Source organism: Linderina pennispora (assembly GCF_002104995.1).
Source record: "Linderina pennispora strain ATCC 12442 chromosome Unknown DL89scaffold_20, whole genome shotgun sequence".
Classification (NCBI taxonomy): Eukaryota; Fungi; Kickxellomycota; class Kickxellomycetes; order Kickxellales; family Kickxellaceae; genus Linderina; species Linderina pennispora.
This window is the reverse complement of record NW_024468268.1, coordinates 128,217-146,166: the sequence shown is the minus strand read 5'-3', so window position 1 is coordinate 146,166 and position 17,950 is coordinate 128,217. Positions and strand designations below refer to the sequence as shown.

General features: G+C 55.1%; 10 protein-coding genes across 10 annotated transcripts; 5 read left to right on the top strand and 5 right to left on the bottom strand.

Moving 5' to 3' along the window:
- Positions 1 to 292: 292 nt before the first annotated feature.
- DL89DRAFT_227126 (uncharacterized protein) lies at positions 293 to 1,973 on the bottom strand (the record flags this gene model as incomplete). The annotated part of the gene is given in 2 exon segments (XM_040884842.1): positions 293 to 520; positions 540 to 1,973. 2 exon segments carry the CDS (start codon positions 1,971 to 1,973, stop codon positions 293 to 295), a joined length of 1,662 nt encoding a protein of 553 aa, XP_040739950.1.
- A 763-nt stretch (positions 1,974 to 2,736) lies between these two features.
- Positions 2,737 to 3,745, bottom strand: DL89DRAFT_276022 (ras-domain-containing protein; the record flags this gene model as incomplete). Its single annotated transcript, XM_040889383.1, is given in 5 exon segments — positions 2,737 to 2,932; positions 2,952 to 3,278; positions 3,395 to 3,419; positions 3,503 to 3,536; positions 3,743 to 3,745. The coding sequence occupies 5 exon segments, from the start codon at positions 3,743 to 3,745 to the stop codon at positions 2,737 to 2,739; spliced, it is 585 nt and encodes a 194-aa protein (XP_040739949.1).
- Positions 3,746 to 3,966: 221 nt separating this feature from the next.
- DL89DRAFT_309928 (uncharacterized protein) lies at positions 3,967 to 4,965 on the top strand. The gene has a single exon (XM_040890957.1). The coding sequence runs from the start codon at positions 4,238 to 4,240 to the stop codon at positions 4,613 to 4,615; it is 378 nt and encodes a 125-aa protein (XP_040739948.1). The 5' UTR covers positions 3,967 to 4,237; the 3' UTR covers positions 4,616 to 4,965.
- Positions 4,966 to 5,915: 950 nt separating this feature from the next.
- Positions 5,916 to 6,305, top strand: DL89DRAFT_270577 (uncharacterized protein). The gene has a single exon (XM_040888772.1). It carries the CDS (start codon positions 6,061 to 6,063, stop codon positions 6,262 to 6,264), a length of 204 nt encoding a protein of 67 aa, XP_040739947.1. The 5' UTR covers positions 5,916 to 6,060; the 3' UTR covers positions 6,265 to 6,305.
- Positions 6,306 to 6,656: 351 nt separating this feature from the next.
- Positions 6,657 to 9,024, top strand: DL89DRAFT_276021 (OPT superfamily oligopeptide transporter; the record flags this gene model as incomplete). Its single annotated transcript, XM_040889382.1, has 6 exons — positions 6,657 to 6,749; positions 6,810 to 7,265; positions 7,330 to 7,838; positions 8,067 to 8,736; positions 8,758 to 8,853; positions 8,911 to 9,024. 6 exons carry the CDS (start codon positions 6,657 to 6,659, stop codon positions 9,022 to 9,024), a joined length of 1,938 nt encoding a protein of 645 aa, XP_040739946.1.
- A 285-nt stretch (positions 9,025 to 9,309) lies between these two features.
- On the top strand, positions 9,310 to 10,353 carry DL89DRAFT_309909 (glycoside hydrolase; the record flags this gene model as incomplete). The annotated part of the gene is made up of 2 exons (XM_040890956.1): positions 9,310 to 9,706; positions 9,815 to 10,353. 2 exons carry the CDS (start codon positions 9,310 to 9,312, stop codon positions 10,351 to 10,353), a joined length of 936 nt encoding a protein of 311 aa, XP_040739945.1.
- Positions 10,354 to 10,486: 133 nt separating this feature from the next.
- On the bottom strand, positions 10,487 to 11,911 carry DL89DRAFT_260712 (uncharacterized protein; the record flags this gene model as incomplete). The annotated part of the gene is made up of 1 exon (XM_040885815.1): positions 10,487 to 11,911. The coding sequence occupies one exon, from the start codon at positions 11,909 to 11,911 to the stop codon at positions 10,487 to 10,489; it is 1,425 nt and encodes a 474-aa protein (XP_040739944.1).
- A 301-nt stretch (positions 11,912 to 12,212) lies between these two features.
- DL89DRAFT_92980 (uncharacterized protein) lies at positions 12,213 to 16,114 on the bottom strand. Its single transcript, XM_040892271.1, has one exon. The coding sequence runs from the start codon at positions 16,046 to 16,048 to the stop codon at positions 12,515 to 12,517; it is 3,534 nt and encodes a 1,177-aa protein (XP_040739943.1). The 5' UTR covers positions 16,049 to 16,114; the 3' UTR covers positions 12,213 to 12,514.
- A 16-nt stretch (positions 16,115 to 16,130) lies between these two features.
- Positions 16,131 to 16,504, top strand: DL89DRAFT_92978 (uncharacterized protein). The gene has a single exon (XM_040892270.1). The coding sequence runs from the start codon at positions 16,182 to 16,184 to the stop codon at positions 16,461 to 16,463; it is 282 nt and encodes a 93-aa protein (XP_040739942.1). The 5' UTR covers positions 16,131 to 16,181; the 3' UTR covers positions 16,464 to 16,504.
- A 541-nt stretch (positions 16,505 to 17,045) lies between these two features.
- DL89DRAFT_260710 (uncharacterized protein) lies at positions 17,046 to 17,945 on the bottom strand (the record flags this gene model as incomplete). The annotated part of the gene is made up of 1 exon (XM_040885814.1): positions 17,046 to 17,945. The coding sequence occupies one exon, from the start codon at positions 17,943 to 17,945 to the stop codon at positions 17,046 to 17,048; it is 900 nt and encodes a 299-aa protein (XP_040739941.1).
- Positions 17,946 to 17,950: the final 5 nt, after the last annotated feature.

Genomic DNA, 17,950 nt, shown 5'->3' with positions numbered 1-17,950 from the left:
GAGACGGCTGTGGGGATGCTGGGTTATATACGCTGAATGCTGTTAGTGGACAAGCAACAACCGGACAGACAAGGCTTGTGTGATACATGTTGTAGCTGGCTTGGTGTGTGGATATTGTTGACGCCTATGAACCTGGCAATAGCCATACAGTGGTTGGTGACATACGACATTGCATATGGGCTATCTTTCAGCCAGCTGCTGGTTAGGAAAACAAGCTTGACAAGTAAAACGAAGTCCGAATGACAGAATATGGCTAACTTGAAAATGTTGGATCCGCTGTGACAGCGGCTTGCTAAAAGCGCGAAATGTCGCGGCCGAAGAGCAGTTCCCGTGTCCAGTCCATGGCCAGCATGAGTCTGGTTCTGAGACTAACCTGCATGCTCCAGTATGTGCTCCTCCAAAGGTACTTTGCAGCAAGATTGCTACCCCGGTACGTATATCCACCCCCAAAGTCAGCAGCAGCGGCCCTGCCCAGATACGCCAGCGTGCCGTGATGGTGGTAGTTGAATGGCTGGATAGCCTGGTTTTCAAAGTGCCACTTTGTCATGCACGCTGGAATGGGCGTTGTCGGACGTTTCGGCGAACGTCTTTGCCAGGATACTCAGAGAGCGACCCAGATATGCACCTTCCTGGTCGGCGACCTGGGCTAGCGCCGGCAAAGCGGTGAGGCTGCGGTCGACATGGACTAGCATGTTTTTGAACTCGCTGAGACAGATTACACCGTTGCCGTCGGCGTCAAAGTCGTCAAAATGCACCCCCAGCTCCTTCAGATGGCCAGCCGCCAAAGGATACTTGCGCGCGGTACTGTGAATAAACACTTCAAACTCGTCCCTTGTGATCTCGCCGGTGTTGGTATGCTCAACCGAATCAAACAGCTCCTGGATATGCTCCAGAAGGTGCGGCATCTCAACCGTGGCACAGTCGCCGAGCGCATACACTGAGCCGTCAGAGATACCCTTCACGCGCAGATGGTCGTCGACAGTGATTGCGTGCCGGTTCTTCTGCGAGTCAGCCAGGCGGTCGCAGATGAGACGCGTGAACGGCGTGAGGCTCAGACCCGTAGACCACAGCACGAATCCCTGAGGGACCTCGTGCTCAGTTACATTGCCCTCGAGGTCCTTGCTGGTGTAGAAAATTGACGACTCTGTGATACGGGCTACCCTGGAATTGGTAATAACTTTCATGTTGCGTCGGCTGAACGTGTCCTCGGCGAACTCGGAGACCTTCTGGTCCATCATGTTGAGGATGTGGTCGCGCGACTGCACAATCACAACGTTAACCAAGCCCTGGATGGTTTCGGGGAAGTAGTGGACAAGGTCTTCGACCAGCAAGTCGTAGAGCTCGGCGGCAAACTCGCAGCCAGTGGGGCCGCCGCCACATACGACAAATGTCAGCAGCCGCCTCTTCTCCTCCAGCGATGTGGTGGGCAGGACTGCTTTCTCAAAGTTGGCCATGATGTGCTGCCGAATGCTCCTCGCGTCGGAGACGCTCTTGAGCTGGTGGCAGTGTTGCAAGCCGTCGATACCGTGGGTGACGCTCTGGGCGCCCACCCCTACAACCAGACGGTCATACGGCACCCACATAAACTGCCCCTGCTTCTCGACCAGCACCATCTTTGCCTCAAAATCAACGTCCACAGCGCCTGCCTCGATGTATCGGCCACGCGTGCGCTTCAGGATTCTGCGGATGGGCTCCATAACTGACCGGAACTCGACGGTACCAACAGTCACAGAGGGTAGCAGTGGAGTGAACACAAAGTAGTTGTGCGGTGAGATAGATATGACGTCATACAGGTCAGCCTGTAGTGTTTTTAGCAGCGAAACTGCTCCCCAGCCAGAGCCCAGAACCACCAGGCGCTCCTTGCCCGTGGCAGGCAGGTCGACAACTGCGTAGCCCTTGTGTTGCTTGTTGGCGGCCAGCTGCAGCTCGGGCGGCGGCTTCTCATTGTCGAGCGCTTCGAGCTCGTCCTTCATTAGCCAGTACCCAAGCGTGGCTGCCGAGGTCGTGCCCAGTGTCCAATACAAGAGCGTGCGCTTAAACGGCGAGAGGCGGTTGGCACCAGGCAGAAGTGTGAAGGAGCGGCGCCTGCCGGGTCATGGGCGCCGGAGGCCCGGTGTGACGGACTGCAGCCGAGACAAGCGGTGGCGTGCGTCGGAGTAGTTTGTGCACTCTGAACATGGCTAGAAAAGTGAGGGCTGATAAAATTAGGCCAAAGGAATGCAGAGGAGAAAGAGAAGAACGGGATGGGTGCCAGGCCCACGCGGATAAGACTCTGGTGTCCTGTACCAGGCGGTTTTTCGGAGAAATGTTTTGGAGAAAATCGCAAGGGGTTCGGCAGTCCCGGAAACGGGGCTAAGCAGCGCCAGTGGTGCATTTGGACTCGGGATTACGACAACTTGCGCCAGGCGCTGAGTGTCGTCAGCCGGGCTCCAACCGAGACTGTTGGCAGCTGCGGCATTGTCGCCAAGAGTCAGCCAATAGCTCCGCTTGATGACTGGACCCAGGCACTCCACCAAGACCGTCTTAGCAGTTCTGTGTGCGCTGGTACCGTTCACGGAACCCCTGCCGACCAGCAGGAGCTATTGTAAAAGGTATCCCTGTAGGCGGCTATAGTAATACTTTGTTTGGAAATAAACAGGAAACCAACAAGAAGGCTAGACGACAAATGCTGCCAGAACGAAGAGAACGGGTGCGGGTAGCTGGTGCAGAACCCCTGTATGCCCGACAAGAGTGATCTCAGCAAGCGCAGTCGCCAGCACCGCCAGCGGCATTCCCGCCCTGCGCCAGATTAACACCGCTCTGCCCCTGCAGCTGGGCTGGCTCCGCCGCAATGGGGATCTTCTTTGCCAGCTCTGTGAACAGCCCTGAAATCTGGTCGCCAGTCTTTGCCGACGTCTCAAAGAACAGCAGGCCGAAGCTCTGGGCGTACTCGCTGCCCTCCTCAAGCCGACACGGTTCTGCGGTCCGACAGATCGGTCTTGTTGCCAGCCAGCGCAATAACAATGCCCGGCTCTGCCTGCCTCTGCAGCTCCTTGACCCACGACTTGGCGCGCTCAAACGACGCCGCCTGGGTGATGTCGTAGACCACTATGGCAGCGGCGGCGTTGCGGTAGTACATAGGCGCAAGGCTCTTGTACCGCTCCTGGCCTGCTGTGTCCCAGATGTGTAGGTTGGCCGAGTTCTCGTTGTCGATAGGCACTACTTTCATCAGGAACGCTGCGCCAATTGTGCTCTCCTTGTACGGGTCGAACTGGTCGCGCACGAAACGTGTGACAAGACTACACAGAGAAAGTTAGTGATTTCAGCCTTGGCAGGCCAAGCCCAAAAAGGATATAGCTGCTGCTGCTGCTGCTGGTGTTCAACGACGCAGGGTCGGAAATTGAGAGACACGTACCTGGACTTTCCAACCGCAGACTCGCCTACAAGCTTACGTGTGGTGTTAGTTCTGCGGGCTCAGCCGAGGAGGTGCAGGGCGCGGCATGTGCGGACCAGTGGTACGAACCTAGCAAGACCACCTTGAACGTGTGCTGCTTTGGCTTTGTCGTTTGCTGCTGGCTGTTGCTGTTGTCGGCCATGGCGTGTCTAGAAAATGAGGCTCGGATAAATGTCGAATATCTACGGATACGAATTAGAGAAGGGAAAATAAAAGGTACAAAATGAAACAGCAGGTGAAAGTTGGAAAGGCTCCACACGCCCATCGCCTGACCAGACAGCTTCATTAAAAGGCGCGCCTTTCCTTTGCCATGGCAGGTCTGTATGAGGAGTTTCGACTCGAGCCGCACTGACTGCGCACCAACACCTTTTTTTTTTCGCTTTTCGCACCTTTACTCCTCTCGCCTCTCGCCTCTCGCCTCTCGTCTTTGTTGAATTCATCAAACCTTTCCCCCCTCATGGCCTCGTTCAACACCCGGTTTGCAAAAGAGTACAAAATACTGCAGAGCAGCGACCTTGAAGGCATCCATATGCACGCCCAAGCACGACTCCCTGAACCAGTATGAGGCACGCATCGACGGGCCCGGTGAGACGCCGTACGAGAACGGCCGCTTTCTCGTGGACATCACCCTGACAGACCAGTATCCGATAGAGCCCCCCTCTGTGAAGTTCAGAACGCGCATATATCACCCGAACATCGACGACCACGGCAACATCTGCTTGGATATATTGAAGACGGGCACGAAAGGGCACCTGGAAGCCCCAGTGGACGCTGGTCAGTGTTCTGCTGGCACTGACTGTGCTGATGAGAGCGCCGAATCCTGATGACCCGCTTATGCCAGACATAGCAGAAGAGCTGAAAAGCGACACCGAGGCGTATCAGCGCAAAGGCAAGAGAGTGGACAGGCCAGATACGCAAAGCCAGTCGAAGGATGATCGAGATGAAGACGAGACCGGGCCGCTGCACGCGCCGCAAACGCCCGAGGGAGCAGTAAAGCCGGTGCCGAAGATGCGCAGCCTGGGACTGAAGCGCAAGCCAGCGTCCCCGGCACCCGCAAATACCCAGGCTGGGTGCAACGAGACCGGATGGTTCTGGCAGCCAGTTCGAGAAGCCTCTGCCAGGAGCACCGGCAGCATCGGTCTCGCCGATCAGCAGCTCGGTAAGCCGACGGCTCGGCCTTAGTCGCAGCCGAAATGCACCACCAGCGAAATCCCGTGCACAGCAACAGCAATCACCCGGCCTGGGCCGCGTGTCCTTGGCATCGTCACAGGAGGAGCCCGGGTCGTTGAGGCGCGGAAGCAGCAGTCAGGGCAGCGCCTTGTCATCATCAGCGGCCTCGTCGCGGAAGGCGAGCGGCGGTGCCAAGCTGTCTGATCTGCTAGGGAAAACCAGCCTGTCAAAGAGCCGCAATACGCGACGCAATCTGCAACCCTTTCACGGTTCACAGGCATTGGCGACTTCAGACGGCGCAGCTCCAAAGGCAAGGGCGGTGCAGAAGAAACCCTGCCGTTGGCGATGGCAGTAGCAATGGCAAGCGCAAGCGGCTGAGAGTCCTGGAGCCCGAGTCCGATGAGTCATCGCAGCCAGCAGCACAGTTTCTGGCCGAGGAGAGCGATATTGGCAGCGAAGAGCTTCTTGGCCTGGGAGGCACGAGTAACACCAATCTCGACTTTGAATGTCTGCTAAGCCCTGGCGAAGATACGACCAGCCTCTCAGTCAGCATTGCCCCGAGCTCGCGCGATGACAGCGAGCAAGGGCCACCAGTGCCACCAGTGCCAATTGCCAGCAATGACGCTGCAGGGACTGTGTTAGAAGGCGAAGCTACATCCCAGCCAGCACTGCCAGTCGGGCAGGATAGAAAGGGCAAGGGCAAGGCTCCGGATCACTGTCCCCAGCAGCAGCAGCAGCAGCAGCAGCAGCAGCAGCAGCAGCAGCAGCAGCGGAATACTGAGGCTGTGGAGGTTCTGAACGAATCCCACTTTGGCCCACTAGATCTGGGACTCCCACCGATCCACGTCAGTGCGCAGCGCAGGCTCATGAGAAGGCGCCATCGCCAGTAAATTCACATTTGTAAGCAAGGAGCAGGGCTGAACCCCGTCCGTGTGAACATTGGCTGGCTGGCTGCTCGGACTTGACATTAACCGGTCGTGCCAAAGAGCACAAAATCCGTTAATGGCGATCGTCACTTGGTCTTTTATTTGCTCAACTTTTCTCTAATCCCCTCTGGCAGTGCGGCTTTCTCTTGCTTCTCTATTCCTCCTCATTTTCGCTCACTCTTGGATAAACGCGGCTCTTCTATACCTGTACTATACGCCGATAAACAAGTCTCTGCTTGTCGTTGTTTGTTATTATTGTTGCGATTCGCCCCGTAGAGAGAGCTGCTCGCTACTACCTGCAATTAATCGAATCCAGGGCCACCAGGAACCAGGCCAAATAAAACTAGGAAACCCATCTGGGACCAGCCTATTCCAGGGACAAAGAGGCCGGTTCAAAACAGCCATTGGCACAAAGGAGATCCAAATACTGAACTGCTATGGCACGGAGCGACGGATATATCCCCATTACTGGCTCAGCAGCCGAAACACACCAAGGTTTGTATTCCATGGCAACCCGGGCGAGATTACGTGATGGCTCCCTTGGCCATTGCCAGCTGGATTCACCCTGTCGCCATCTCGGGGCAGCCCATGCATGTTGGTCGCAAGCCGGCACGCCATGTTGCACAGATATTGGCTCATCGGACACATGCATGGCGACAGCAGGGAGCCGTTTCTATCTTTGGAAAGATGGAGTATGTCGATTGCAAAGATGCCCACCACTCTCGCCTCATATGAAGGGAGTCGCCGGTTGTCGATCGCCATTGCAAGCTGTATTCGTTGTGTGATGAAGGGATGGGCCAAGGCGTAGGCTTGTGTCCCCCCTAGGTTGCACTGCAGCTGTCCCTCTCCCACCCCCACCATCCGCGAATGGCCAATGCATGGCGTAGAGGAACAGCTAATTGTCTGGTGGGAGGGATGGCGGGGACGGTTGGGAGTATATATAATGGCCATTACTGCCTTGGCCTTCCGGGATGCCATCCCCGTCCAGTCCTGTTATTTTCTCTTTCCACGCATATTAATACTGGTCTCCACCGGCATCTCCTTCGCCCTTCTCTGACCACACAACATTCTTACATCCACTTAAGCGGGCTCCCACCATTCCGTTTGCTTGATTCTCTCCCTCCACCATGAAAGCAGAGGTCTCCGAATCCATCGAGCTCCAAGCACCCGGTGACACCTGGGCAAAGGTCAGGCGACTGCAGGCTAACATTGTTGGCAATGTAGATCCCGAAGGTGCGCAGCAGAATGCAGACAGACACCGCTATCGCACGGTCGACGAGTCGCAAGTACACTTTACGTGGCGAGCCGTGGCAGTCGGGCTTGTGTTTGGCACAATCCTGTGCTTCTCCAACATGTATTTCGGGCTGCAGACGGGCTGGATCTCGATGATGAGCCTGCAGTCGTCGCTGGTCGGCTTTGCAGTCTTCAAGGCGCTGGACAAGGTCCTGGACGTCAAATTCGGGCCTGCCGAGAACGTGGTTCTGCAAACCACAGCTGTTGCTACAGCCACGATGCCGCTGGCGGCTGGATTCGTGGGGATTTTGCCGGCGATCAAGCAGCTGGATCCAGACGAGACGCATGGCGCGCAAACCGAGCTCGGCTACGGCCAACTGTGCGCGTGGGGGCTGGCGCTGACCTTCTTTGGCGTGTTCTTTGCAGTGCCGCTACGCAAACAAACGATTATTCGCGAGAAGCTCCGGTTCCCATCGGGCACTGCAACAGCACAAATGATCAGTGTTCTGCACAATCGCCCGGATCCGACTTTTGAGGAAGAGGATGGGCGGCGGGCGCTGCCGGAAGGCCATGGCCACGGATTCATTGAGACGGAGAGCCAGCTGCGCAACCGCCGCAGCAACAATCAGACCGCCGGCTTCACCCGAGACCGCCAATGATGAGCCCGAGGAGCCAGCAACGCTAAACAAGGTGGTGGTTGATGTCAAATGGGTGATCAAGCTGCTGGTTCTGCTGGCCTCGTTCCTGCTGTCTGGCGCCTATACGCTGATTGCTCATTTCTATCCGATCCTGGCCGCCCTGCCCGTATTTGGCAAAACGCTAAAGAACAAATGGCTGTGGACGCTGACGCCCTCCCTCAGCTACGCCGGCCAGGGGATCATTATGGGCCTGCCAACGTGCATCTGGATGCTGGTCGGCGCCCTGGTCGGCTGGGGCGTTTTGTCGCCGATTGCCAAGACCGAAGGGTGGGCACCCGGACCGGTCGGTGACTGGAAGAACGGCAGCCGCGGGTGGATTTTGTGGGTATCGCTGGCGGTCATGATCGCTGAGAGCGTGGTCTCCCTAAGCCTCATTACGTGGAAGGAATGCAGACGCTGGGCCCAGCATTTCCAGCAAGCAATGGGCCGCAGGCGCGAGCGCAGGCGGTTGCTTGACGAGACTGTGGGCGGAGATGAGCAGCCGGATGGAAGCCGGTCGCCGAGAAACAGCTACGGCGTGGCAGGCGAAGGCAGCCAGCAGACGACCCCAGAGCAGAATGACCAAGCGCAGACGTTCAAGCCGATGACCGTGATGTCTGCAGATAGTCCACAGCCCGGCGATGATGCCGATGATGAGGACGTCGACCCACGGTACCTGGTGCCCGGGTGGGTTATCTGGGGCGGCCTTTTGGCGTCGACTCTGCTGTGCATGGGCATTGTCAAGGCAATCTTCAACATTCCGATGTACGATACGCTAATTGCTGTCCTTTTGGCGCTGCCCTTGGCTGTGCTCGGTGTGCGCGCACTGGGCGAGACCGACCTGAACCCGGTCTCGGGGATTGGCAAGGTCTCGCAGGTTATCTTTGCCGGCGTCATGCCCGGAAACATCATTGGCAATCTGGTGGCTGGTGGAATCGCCGAGGCAGGCGCTCAGCAGGCCGGCGATCTGATGCAGGATCTGAAGACCGGGCATCTGCTGCATGCATCGCCGCGAGCGCAGTTTGTTGCCCAGATGATCGGCAGCGTGTTCAGTGTGTTTGTTTCCGCCGGCGCTTACAAGCTCTACAACCGTGTCTACGAGATCCCCGGCCCGCAGTTCCCGGTCCCCACCGGCCAGGTATGGCTAGACATGGCGCGCCTAGTCAACGGCCGCCCACTGCCGCCGCACGTCTGGCCGTTCATTGCTGTGTTCTCTGCCATCTTTGTTGTGCTGCCCATTCTGCTACTGCTGATTACAAAGTCGGGCAAAAGATCGTGGCAGATCGGACGCTTTACTGTCAGCACCCTGACTGTTGAGCGGTGGTGGCCCAGCGGAATAGCCTTTGCCATCGGTATTTACAACACCCCGAACTTCACGCTTATGCGCGCGATCGGCGCAATTGCGGCTGCAGCGGTCACCGAGCTTTTGGTCGCACGCAATCGTCGCTCACATGCACTTAGTGCGGCGGAGGAGCAGCTGTACCGCAGGAAGATTGGAATGCTGGTTATTATTCTGGCCAGCGGGTTTGTGCTCGGCGAGGGCACTTTCTCGTTCGGAATCCTTCTCTTTGAGGCCTTCCTTTAATAGATGGGTGAGCAATGCCCAAATAGCCTTGTTTATAAACAGCACCCAATCCATCCAACGCACAAAAAGCTGTGTTTGTATGCGTGTTTGTGGCGAGGCATACTGATCTGGACTTTCCCTATGCCAAATGGCATGTTTATATGGTGTTGTCGTATATTGCAAATACTGTGGGTACCGGCAAACCCGTATACGGCAATGTAGTTAAGCCAATGCCTCTTCTAACTGTACATTGCCTAGAAGCGCTAGCCCCACTTTCTTGTCCACAGATTCACACCGAATAAACCCATGATCCTCTTTAAACCACGTCACTGTACCCTGCTAGCACTGGCTGTCCTGGCTGCTGCTGCGTCCGCCGCCTACAGCTCGACCTGCGCTAATAACGTTGTTACCTACTGGGGCCAGAACAGCTGGGGTGGCAGCCACCTCAACGACCCTGACCACTGGGAACAGGACCTCGCCAAGTACTGCCAAGGCGACACCTTCGACATTATCAACCTCTCCTTTGTCACAAACTACAACACTTCAGGCCTCCCAGTCCTCAACCACGCCGGCCACTGCGAGACTAGATTCAACGGCACAAACACCGTGACATGCCCGGATATTGGTGCCGACATCAAGACGTGCCAGGCCAAGGGCATAAAGATTGTGCTCTCGCTGGACGGCGGCGGCATCTACTCTTACGGTCTGGCAAGCGATGCTGATGGCAAGACGTTTGCAGACACTATCTGGAACATGTTCCTTGGCGGATCGCACGACTACAGGCCATAGGGCAATGCTGTGCTCGACGGAGTTGATCTTGATATCGAGTCAGGCGACCACACCGGGTATGCTGGATTCATTTCGCAGCTGCGCACCCACTTTGCCAGCGCCTCGAAGCAGTATGTCATCTCGGCAGCTCCGCAGTGCGCCTACCCAGACTACAACCTGGATTCAACTCTGCGGAACGCCTGGATCGACAACAACTACGTTCAGTTCTACAACAACCCGTGCAACCTGGCCAACATCGACAACCAGTGGAACTTTGGCTACAAGAGCTGGGACGCACTGGCGAAGAAGAACCCAACCCCCGACTCCAAGGTGTACATCGGCCTGCCCGCCGGACCGGCTGCTGCTGGCAACGGATATCTGAAGCTATCGACACTCAAGACTGATATCATGCAGCTGTACTCGAACTACTCGTCAACTTTTGGTGGAATCATGCTCTGGGACGCGTCTTGGTACTCGAGCAACAGAGAATATGTGCAGGAGCTCGCTACCTGGGTCAAGACCAGCATGAACTGTGGTGCCAGTGCCTCAACACCAGCTTCTTCAGCAGTGGCCTCTTCATAGGGAACAGGCTCAGGCACTAGCTCAACACCAGAGGAAATGCCTGCCCAGTAGTCATGAAAAGCATTTTCTATTTTTGGACGTTGTTGTGTAGGAGCTATCAAAATCAATTCACATTGAGGAGATGCCAAAAGCTTCAAATATCCATGACTAGTCTGACCAGTGACGGAATCCGGCTTGCTATCCGAGTGACCCCAGCACAGGCAGCGGCACGAACAGCAGTGACCTCGAGGGACTGTAGCATGGTGTCTAAAGGAACCAGGCATTGACTTTTCTTCGGCCCAGTAGTGCTGTCGTGAACGCATACGCACAGCACTTGCAGTTCAGTCAGCTCGGACAGTATTTCTAGGATTTGGTTCACTGGGAACGACGCTCGAGCAATCTTTAACCGGCGAAGGCGCTTACACCTAATACGACCAGGAACTGACACAACCTGCATATGCGCAAACGACACCTCGAGACTTGTTAGATGCGGATTCGACGATAGGATCCAGTTCAGGAACTCAGCAGGGTTGTATGGGTAGCGGTCCGAGTAGCCGCTGCGCAGAGCGACATTCAGTTGGCGCAACGAGACAAATGGCATGATGTCGAACTGCATGCTGCGTTCCGAGTAGCTGATTTCCAGCCTGAAGATGGGTGCGGGCGCGAAGAGCAGCAAGAAATCGGTGAACTCGTACTCGGATGGATCGAGGACCAGTGTCTGCAGGTTCGGAAACAGCGGTGCGCGGAATCCGTCGCCGCAGTTGATTGCCTGGTGTGACGAAATCCAGCGAAAGTGCAGCCGCAGGTCCTTCAGATTCTGGAACTCGACACGCTCCCTGGCCCCTGTCATTGCGAATAGATGGCTCAGCCCAATTGATGGGTGCAGGTTGTGCAAATCAAGAGATACTAGCGACGCAGCCACCAGCTTTGTCAACTGACTGGCTTGCCCTCTGTCCATTAATGGCTGGCGCAACACCAGTCGCGATAATTCCACTTGATGTGCAATACGACAGCCCCAGACGTGGTGTGCTGTGCCGCGCATATGCGGCTGTGCCAGGACCAAATTTGGAAACACGCTCTGCACCCCAATGCTCGAGATATCTGTCAGGTTTGGCAAAACTGTACCCAGATACCGCTGAAATTCCAGATCGGACACTGCCAATCCAGCCAACTCCAGTCGGCTGTTCGCGTCGCACCCGTAGAGCGTGCACATTGTTACTGATGGCCATGGGCAACTACCCAGCCCTGCTTCCTCCAGTTCCTCGCACAAGCGCTCAATGTTGGATCGAATCTTTACCAGCACCCGGCTGGGGGCAACCCCTCTACCATGGTACTCTGCCAGCAAGGGCAGGTTGGTGCGTGACCTTTCTCTTAGAGACAGATCTATGCAGATGGCTGTGCTGAAGACTGGCAACATGTGCTCACGCAAAAGGTGAGATGCTGCCAAACACTGTGTCAGCTGGCGGACTCCCTCGATTGGGTCACTGTGGTACTGCCTGTCGAGAGACTCCAGAAGCCTGGAAACGACTAAGCGCAGTATGTCGCTGCTGCAAAGGTGCAGGTAGTTTGAAGGAACCATGGCATAAGCTGTATAAAGAAAATGTATAAAAGCCAGACAAGCAAAGGTATAGGGAAGGAGCAAAAGATATAGGACAGGACCATAAATAGTCAGGAGAGAGGGAGAAGGGGAAGAATGAGCAAATGTCCATTTGCCGTGGTGGCCTATGACTCCGTCTTATCTGTTCTGCACGACAGGAGCAAACCATGCAGACGGAACATAAGGAACTACCAGCCTTCGCGGAGATTTAAATATTTTAGGAGCTCTGCTCTGTCGGCACAGGAAGGTCTGGGACGCACCACCAGGAGGATCACGCAGACCAGCATGGGAAAATGTGAATAGGTAGCTATGTAGCATGTTCAACGCTGGTGCTGGAGTGAGGCTAAGAGCCAGCACACTCTGGACTGTGTAGCTCACCAATGGCTGAGCCTCTATTTGGCAGCGTGCTGCTTTGTGAATGCTACATCTACACACGCCCTTGTAGCTGCCTGAGCCTCACTAGCAGTGGATCCATGGCAGAGATATGTTCTAAAGTGGAGCTGCCCGCATCACTCGGCTCAAGAATTCTGTAATCTACTGGAATACTACTTTGTACAAGACGTTGACATGTACGTATGGCACCGACTACCCCAAGCATGTCAAGTGCAGAATATCGTTGGACTCGGGTATGAGTGCAAACGCCGACGATCCCAGCAGCTTGCCACACTTTGCACATGTCTGCGTATAATCCAGCACAACTGGGCCATGATTCTTGCTGCTCTCCATGGCCTCAACCCTCGACTGGAACTCAAGCGACTGGCGCACACTGCGCTCGACTTTGCTCGTCTGTGCACCATGCGCCAGCTTCTGGAACTTGCTCACAACAAATTTCTCGATAACCGAAAACTGCCAGCTATCAGGCACCTGTTCCAGAACATCCATGTCTACGAACTGGCCGTACCTTGCCAGCAGTCCGGAAACGAGGCGGGCCGCCGTTTCATCGTCTGCTTCGCCCAGCGCAATATACATACTGACTAGCTTGCGCACGTTATCAGGATCCACGCTAGTGCCCAGTGCTAGTGTGCGCAGCTCGTCAGCGATGCTGGTAGCTGTCTGCTGGTGGAGCAGCCAGTATCCGTCCTGATCGCCATCGGAATCCTCGCCTAAATCCCTGTGCGCCTGGCACATCTGCGCCAGTGATTTCTGCAACGACGGACGCAGGAGCAGTATCTCAGCCTCAGCATAGTCCTGAAGCTCTTTGACCAAAACATCGATGGCCTCGTTTGTGCGATCCAAGATCACCAGCAAGACCGCTCGCTCAGCCAGCAACAACGGCTTGGCTTCCTGCTCAACGCAGTCGAGAACCTCACCTGGGTCGTACGACAGCGGTCGGGCACACAGGATGGCTAGCAATTGTGACCGCAAGCTGGTGCCAGCATCCTGGTTGCAGACGGACTCGAGATATGCACGGAATGTCAGCGACAGATCATCGGCTTGCGCGCAGCGGTAGTCATCCATCAGCTGCTTCAGGCTGTGCCTTGCCTCCTCCCCATCACCCAGGTAGAAATCACGCAGCTGGCGCACATACACCTTGACTAGATACGTCATATAGTGCTTGGCCCTCGCATGCTTGGCACCAATCAGCCGCTCAATGAAAGCGCGCAGCGGCTCGTCCCCGTATGGCTCGATTTCCTTGATGACCTTGTCGGCATCAATGGACGCAACCGACTCGTCCGTCAGGTACATCAAGACCTGTAGCGACGTGCCAATATCGAAGCTGACCAGCCAGTAGTACTCGTCAAGCAGAACACGCTGGTTGTTGACCACCTGGATATACTCCAGATACTCGGCCAGCCCACCAAACTGCTCATCCTCCCATTCACCAGTAAGCAGTTTCCGCCATACATCCAGGACGCCCTGTGTGTCCTTACGCGCCTTCTTGAACAGGCTGCAGTAGTAGTACCGATGTGTCTGCAGAAAATAGTCGCGAGCAAAGTCCTCGACAATGTTATTGTCAGATGCCATGATCATGGAGCTCAGTTTGTCGTGCTGCGAGCTCTCGGCATATATCCGTGCTAGCACGGTGTCAATAACAGGGACAGAGTCGGGCGCAAATGGTTGCTCGGGTAGCGACATCTGAAGGCGCGCGTACTCAAGGTACCGCTCCAGCATCTCTCGAGCATTGTCCTTCAGGGTCTGCTTCAACAGTTCTAGCTGGTCCTCACTCTCACCAGCCATCTGCCGCGCACCGACTTCGACTAGCCTGTCGACATCACCGATCGCATAGAACACATCGCGTAGGCCAGCGGCCATCGGGATTCGGCCAAATGGAATCAGCAATGTCCCTAGATAGTCAACATATTCGGGAAACAGATGCAATAAAGCGCGTGGATCCAGGCTCCCGCGACGGAAGTGTTGCAGGGCGTCATCCAGAAGCATATTCTTCAAACAGACTGCGCCGGCTTTCTGGAAGCAGTATGCGACTTCGTCCATCTTTGCGTTAAGCGAGGTATCAGACGCTAGCGCCTTGTCGGCCAGCAACAATGCTGCCTCGACCTTTTGATCGTCCAGCAGCCTGTCCACGCGCACCAGTTCCGGCAAGTTGGCCAGTGTATATACGGAATCCTGTGCACACACCAGTATTGTTGCATTGGTGAACCGACTCAGCGCCTTTCCCGCGGTTCCATGTGCTGCCGACACGCTGTTATCACCCAGCATCTCGCGGTCCATATGCTGCGACTGCGCCAGTGCTGCGGTCCAAGGCTTTGTGTCCATCTCGCTTTCCGAGTGTTTATGCTCAGCCCGGAACAAACTGCTGGCATCAAGATCAGGCGACGTCACTCGCACCCCAGCTGCCGAGCCATCGATGACCTCAGCCCGCGAGACATTGGTGCACAGCAGCGTGCTTGCCACAGTGCAGACCTTGCGTGGCCGGCTGCTGTTTGGAATGTCACTCTCGGGCTCCGCAAACAGCTTCTGTGTCAGTGTCTGCTCTTGCCGCCGCGTGTCATATACCTCGACCACACCGTTGCCGAATATCGCAATCACATTCGGATCGTCGTATATGATGGATTTCGGGTATGTGGTAAACTGCAGGGTTCCCCGCAGCGCCTCGCCCATGGCTGTAATAATGACACCCAACGTCGTCTCATCCCCAGACGATGTCAGGAACATGAACTCGTTGGGACCAACCACCAGCGTACGCGGCCGAGGTGGACGCACAATCCTCCCTGTCTTCTCGTCCTTGTACGGCTGTGTTGTAGGCAAGAGTACCAGCTGCCCATTCTCCACCGATGTGGCTCGGATTTTGGCCAAGTCCAGAATTTTGTATGTCTCTGTATCCGCCAGGCACACATAGTTTCCATACTGGCATATGCTGGCTACGCTGCTATCTATCCCCACCTCCTGCTCCAGTCTGAGCTCTGACGCCATACGGTACATCTGAATGCTGCGCATCCTCGCCACGCACAGAATCACCGTCGTTGCCGATGACCGATCCGCGCGCTCATCAAACGCGATACACGAAACACCCTTCACTCTGCCCATCGATGGCACCGGCCGCAACTCAGGCAGCGAGTAAAACAAGACCGTCGAGCTGCACAGAACTACCAACCGACACATACCAGGAAACGCAATGATATGCTCGACACGCTTGCCACCCATCTTCAGGTCAACGCTATTCACACGGAAGTTCTCTGGCACTTCACCCGAGCCAATGACCGGCGTGTCGATCGCATAGTGCACGATGCGTCCGTCGTTGGTGCCCACGTACAGGTCGCCGCCCACCATCTCGGCACACTCGATCTTGGCCATACGCTGCTTCTGCATCTGTGAGCTCACTGAGGGTGCTGGCGACGCAGGCTTGTCACCAAGAAGGTCGGCAATTGCTGCTGCACCAGCATTCTCTGCTGGCGGACTGCCTGACTGCTTGTCTGCTTGCTGCTCGTCGGACTCACCAACGTCTGGCTCTTTGCCTCTGCCTTTGCCTTTCTCTGCAGGTGACAGCTTAGGCTTCTGTGGTGCTTGCTCTGCTTGCGGCTGTTGGAACCCGAGTCGTTGTGACAGGCTCTGCTTCCGTGGCCGCCCGCCTGCTGGTCCCGAGCTGCTGTGCTCATCGAGCTGAATTCCAATTGCCAGTGTCTGTAAGAGGTACTGCGCCTTGGCATTCGTCGTGTCCATCTTTACTGGTAGAATGTAAATGGAGAGGGTGTAGAATGTTGGATTTGCACTGACAGCACGAAAGAGCCTCGCTTTCGCGGTAGCGCGGAGAATCCTGCATGGGCTCGGTGATGGGTGACATCGTCACCCCTGAATGCGAGCCGTGGCTCGTCCAGATGGCGACTTGTTTCGGCTCATCATCAGTCTGTCACGTTTCCCACTTCCAGCGTATTACATATCTGAAACAGCACACACCACAACTACATCCCTGTTTAGAGTGCTATACCCAGCCAATATACATACCGAAAAGAAAATGGATATGCGGTTCTCCATATACTCATCATTGCATCCCTGTCCTGTCTTAACTTTCATATTGCTTTTGACAAGCAGTCACATTTGGATATTTGGCTTGGGCACCACTGATCTATTACAATGAAAGTACTGGTATGCATGCCAGCTGCTCTATTTCGACATGAACATCCACAAACACTTAGGATTTTACCCTGGCATAGCCTCTCACACACTCCAGGCAATAAATCTTGAAGATAAAGTATCATACAGCAGCAGATCACAGCAACATAGATCTCATTTTGCTAATTCTCTCGCCATATCCACCTTCAGGCACTTTGTTAAAAGCGCGAAAATTCCAGCACAAAAGGTGCAAAAAAACGACTCAGAACGCCATGTTCATCCTATGAGTAGGAACCATAGACCCCGCTTGCTAGTTGGATCACATGTAATAGCGCAAATATTTTCATTGTCGGAATAGCCGGACACACCGATACTCGAACCCGGTAGGCCCAGGTGAGTACGGCCCAGTCGCCCTAAGGCGCTGAGCTATTTGTCCTGCTGGGATTTTTGTATTGGAATTGTAGTCATTGGTGCGACCCGTAGCTCCCCAAACAGATCAAAAAAGTTTTACTGCTGCTGGTGATCGGGTTCGAATCGGCTGAGGAATGACGATTACGGCTGATTACTCAGGGAACACCAGAGCTGCTCAAGAGCCTGACGTCCTTGACTAAGCGGTGGTGGAAGTGTCCTTGAAAATGATGAACTCCATGCGGAATCCAGCATAGTTCTTCACAATAATTCCACGCTGGAATACCCTCGGAGCTGCTATGGCATCTGCTGCAAACACAGCAGGCTCGTTGGCTGGGACCCAAGCGATCTTCAGTACCACTTGGTGGCCATTAAACGTTCCATAGATAATGTGGTCCAGCCGACGTGAAGTACCTCCGATGAAATACGATACTCCGTCCATCTTGAACGTACCCTGACAACATTCGTCTACTGCTGCCATCGCAAACTTGTCGCCTTGTGGAGTGAATTTGAATCCCTGCGGTTTATGCGAGTAGGCGCAGACATGTCCAAATTTCTCGGCTGGCAAATTCATAAAATAAGGCATCCTTTGCATGGCTTTCGTGTACTCGCTGTATGCGGTAGCAGGTGCTGGTCCGGGACGACTATTAAACCGCCCAATGTTGCTGGTGACCATTAATTCGCTGCGATTGATGATGACCATCTCGACATTGAACCCGTTGAGGAACATGAACGGTACGAAGAGACGTGTTTGCTGGTGGCTCCATATTCTGGCTTCAACAAGCAGCATTTCAAAGCTCACATCCATGGGAATGCCCCACAAGCCAGTGTCGGGTCGACAAATTACAGGTATATGAATCGAGGAAAGGTCGTATGTAGGTGCCGGGCGATAGCAGATCACACGATCCACATTCATATCGGTTCGAGGTATAGCATGATGCTGGTAGTTGACGAGGATGTACGGTGACTGCCCGTTACGTCCAGGGTCTTTGCTCGTCATTTCGTTGTCAATCGTGGTCCAAAAGCGATCAAACTCGGCCAGGATCTCTTCTTTGCTGGCAAGTTCTCTGCCAGATGTTTGCTGCTGTCCTTCGTCCATTAGAA

What these genes read in the sequence shown, in the direction of transcription:
- DL89DRAFT_309928 (XM_040890957.1), top strand. Translation starts at nt 4,238, where the DNA reads ATGAGAGCGCCGAATCCTGATGACCCGCTTATGCCAGACATAGCAGAA.
- DL89DRAFT_270577 (XM_040888772.1), top strand. Translation starts at nt 6,061, where the DNA reads ATGGCTCCCTTGGCCATTGCCAGCTGGATTCACCCTGTCGCCATCTCG.
- DL89DRAFT_92980 (XM_040892271.1), bottom strand. Translation starts at nt 16,048, where the DNA reads ATGGACACGACGAATGCCAAGGCGCAGTACCTCTTACAGACACTGGCA.
- DL89DRAFT_92978 (XM_040892270.1), top strand. Translation starts at nt 16,182, where the DNA reads ATGCGAGCCGTGGCTCGTCCAGATGGCGACTTGTTTCGGCTCATCATC.